General features: G+C 43.7%; 1 protein-coding gene across 1 annotated transcript; it reads right to left on the bottom strand.

Annotated features, from left to right (window-relative positions):
* Nucleotides 1-236: 236 nt before the first annotated feature.
* LOC145450620 (methyltransferase-like protein 27) lies at nucleotides 237-1,651 on the bottom strand. The gene is made up of 5 exons (XM_080329130.1): nucleotides 1,417-1,651; nucleotides 1,250-1,355; nucleotides 1,068-1,182; nucleotides 737-857; nucleotides 237-626 (listed from the first exon to the last, which is right to left on the bottom strand). The coding sequence occupies exons 1-5, from the start codon at nucleotides 1,576-1,578 to the stop codon at nucleotides 369-371; spliced, it is 762 nt and encodes a 253-aa protein (XP_080185256.1). The 5' UTR covers nucleotides 1,579-1,651; the 3' UTR covers nucleotides 237-368.
* Between the last annotated feature and the right edge of the window lie 1,360 nt (nucleotides 1,652-3,011).

The following is a 3,011-nucleotide window of genomic DNA, read 5'->3' as shown; positions in this document are numbered from 1 at the left end:
AGGGGATGTATCCATTTAGACATATTTGTGTGATCGTTGGGTGAAAGACATTTCGGGGCCTACGATAGGCCCTGGACATTTCCCTGGATTTACAAGAAGGGCTACCATATTAAACAAAATTCTGAAGTCATTTGCTAAAAACTGAACGGCGTATGAGCCTTCAGTCGTGTTTCAGTGTATTTTAGTAAATAACGATACCGTAACTATGCATCGTGATTTGAAACTACACAAAACACTTTTATGAACAGCAAAATTTTTTATTAATCAGGCAAAAAATTCACATAGTTCGACAAAAATAAAGAATAAAACGCGTGCAAGCACAAACACCACATCGGCAAAATAGCGTAAACACAAATATGGTTGCATAATCAGGCTGCTTTCGCGGGGGTCTCTTTCAGCTTTTTCACTCCGTACAATATCGCCGATATGCACTGCTTTTCCGAAGCGTCCTCTTTCGTAGGCCAGCTGTATTGCGGGGTGATTTTTGTGGTGAGCTTTTCGATGTAGCCACCCTTTTCCAGCTTGTCAAGTTGTGCATCGACCCGATTCTTGAAACTTTGATTTCCGTCGGTCGACCGGGTGGTGAAAAATAAGACGCCGCCGGGTTTGACGACGCGAGCCATATCCTGATAAAAATAGCAGTGTGTTGACAGTGATGCCTTCGACGTTTGTGTATTAACGAGATCAAATAAACAGCTCGAGCTCGATAATCGCTAAATCGGGCGTGTGTACTTACAGGGATGCATTCGGGTTGTATCAATCCCGGTACCATCGCGCAGCAACATACGACTGCGTCGTACTTATTGCTATCATGCGGCATTGGGCTGTCGCTCAAAAGGATGTGTTGCTGCAGATCTCTGCAATGTTGAAAGGACACGGGTTGGAAAAATTCAAATAGAATCGCGGCGCAAGTGAATAATTCAATCATGAAATCATGATTTTCCGAAATTACAGTAAGGAAGATCACATTTTTTCATAACGTACACAATTTGTCACTCTAACACGATACTCGATCCCAAAACTGACATGGGCCTCCTGTAACGAAAAGTCAAACCAGAATGTCTCACCTATACAGTCCTTTCGTCCTGGCCTTCTCCATCATCTTTTCGTTTCCGTCGACACCGTCAATAAGACCGTCGTAATTCACGTGCCGTTTCAGGGCCTCGGCCATCTGTCCGGTACCTGAGAAACCAGTAAAATCAGTGCGAGGCTGCTATGAAGATCTTTAATTTAGTAACACAACACTTACCAAGCCCGATATCGAGGACTTGGAAATTGTCTACTTTCCACTCATCGTCCGACATGAATTGTCTCATACTCGTTACCATTTCATCGGGAACTGTGTAATCGAGCACCTGCAAAACACGTTACATATTTGGCTGGTTTCGATAAGTTTAAAAATATAAAAGTACGAACCTCCAAGTCTTTTTCGTAATGTTGCGACCAGTAATCGTAGTACTTCATGGTATGGTCGGTATCAAAGTCACCGATGATATTCTGAACCCGAGTCAAGGACTCTTTAGAATTGTCAGTCGCCGGGGCCTTCCATTGCGAATCAGGTACAATATCAGCTGACATGTTGAATCGTTTCGTATAGCTTCTCTCGTCGACGCCGAAGTAAAACTTTTGCCGGTTGTACGCTACTGGTCGCAGCCGTTGCTTTTATGCTCGTGTTCGAGAGGAGGTGAGAGCGGTTCAACCTCAGAACTTCCTCACAGTTTCATCATTCACTCACATTACGTCAGAGTATGAGAGCGTCGCGCCCGCAACACGCCCTCGTGACGGCGATGTGCTTCAAAAATTCTGGTTGCAACTGCATTTGTCAGGTTTGCGAACCCTGCTAATTGCAGGCTCTTACAATAAATCAGCAGGTTCGAGAGGCCGGCCCCAGTTTACTGATTATCATGTGTTGTGAAGGAGATTAGATATTATGCTGTCGGCATTTTTCGGTTTGACTTTTTGAAATGGGTCGAAGGTCGTGCATACACAAACTAGCACTTCTACTTCTTTTTGGGTAGTGGAATTGGTCCTCGCCATACTAACTGCATTTTAACATTTATATTTCAAAGGTTCATATGCGCGCGCACATCATATAACTGTCCACATGTTAAGCCTGAAGTAGCGTTATCTGTCATCTGCATTTACACTTGAATTCCCCAAAATACATCCGCGTTGAATTGAAATTTCCATGAGACAAAATATATTTTGGCGGAATTGACTCGCGTCTTGAGTTTTGATTTCGACCGTGTTGTCATTGTGATATATTGTTCACTGACGTAGTACGGGACAGCAAAAGTCGGTCTCTTTCTCTACAGCAGTGGTTCCCAACCTTTTTCGACCCATCGCCCCCTTTTCAAGCTCAACACCGATCATCGCCCCCCAAATTTTGTGTACCGAAAATTGGGCATAAATCACCGGCGCGTTGACTAAAAAAAAAGGTCAACTTTACGGCTCCAAGCCTAATTTGACACTTTTGTAACTAAATTTCCGTGGGTGACTAAAAAAAAAAAAGGTCAGCTGTTTTGACGCGTCATCGCCCCCTATCGCCCCCTTCGCTATTTTCGCCCCCTATCGCCCCCTTCGTCATTCTCGCCCCCCCCCCTAGACCGCCAAATCGCCCACGTTGGGAACCACTGCTCTCTACAGTCTACACAAATTTCTGATCTATGAACATGAACATTGAACATTCAGTCGCCAAGGCCGTTGGGCCTCATGGTATCTGTGACGTGTTATGTTGTCCAAACACGATTACACAGCCCAAATTTTGACCCAATTAAATTGGCCACTTTAGGCACCTATTATACATTCACTACATCTTTATAGATTGCGTGCTGACGAAATTTCTTAATGACACAATCAATATTCCTCCGCTTGCCCATTTGCGGATAAGGGAAATGTCTAGCCAGCTGAAATTACCGGGCATGGCATAATCAAGTAATCAATTAATAGAACCGCTGATAATAATTGATTTATTAATATCAATATTACCAAAGAAAGCGATGTCACATTCG

This window comes from Botryllus schlosseri, chromosome 11 (assembly GCF_051294905.1).
Source record: "Botryllus schlosseri isolate E-star chromosome 11, Bs_hap1, whole genome shotgun sequence".
Classification (NCBI taxonomy): Eukaryota; Metazoa; Chordata; class Ascidiacea; order Stolidobranchia; family Styelidae; genus Botryllus; species Botryllus schlosseri.
The sequence above is the reverse complement of the archived record's forward strand: the minus strand, read 5'-3'. Positions and strand labels throughout refer to the sequence as shown.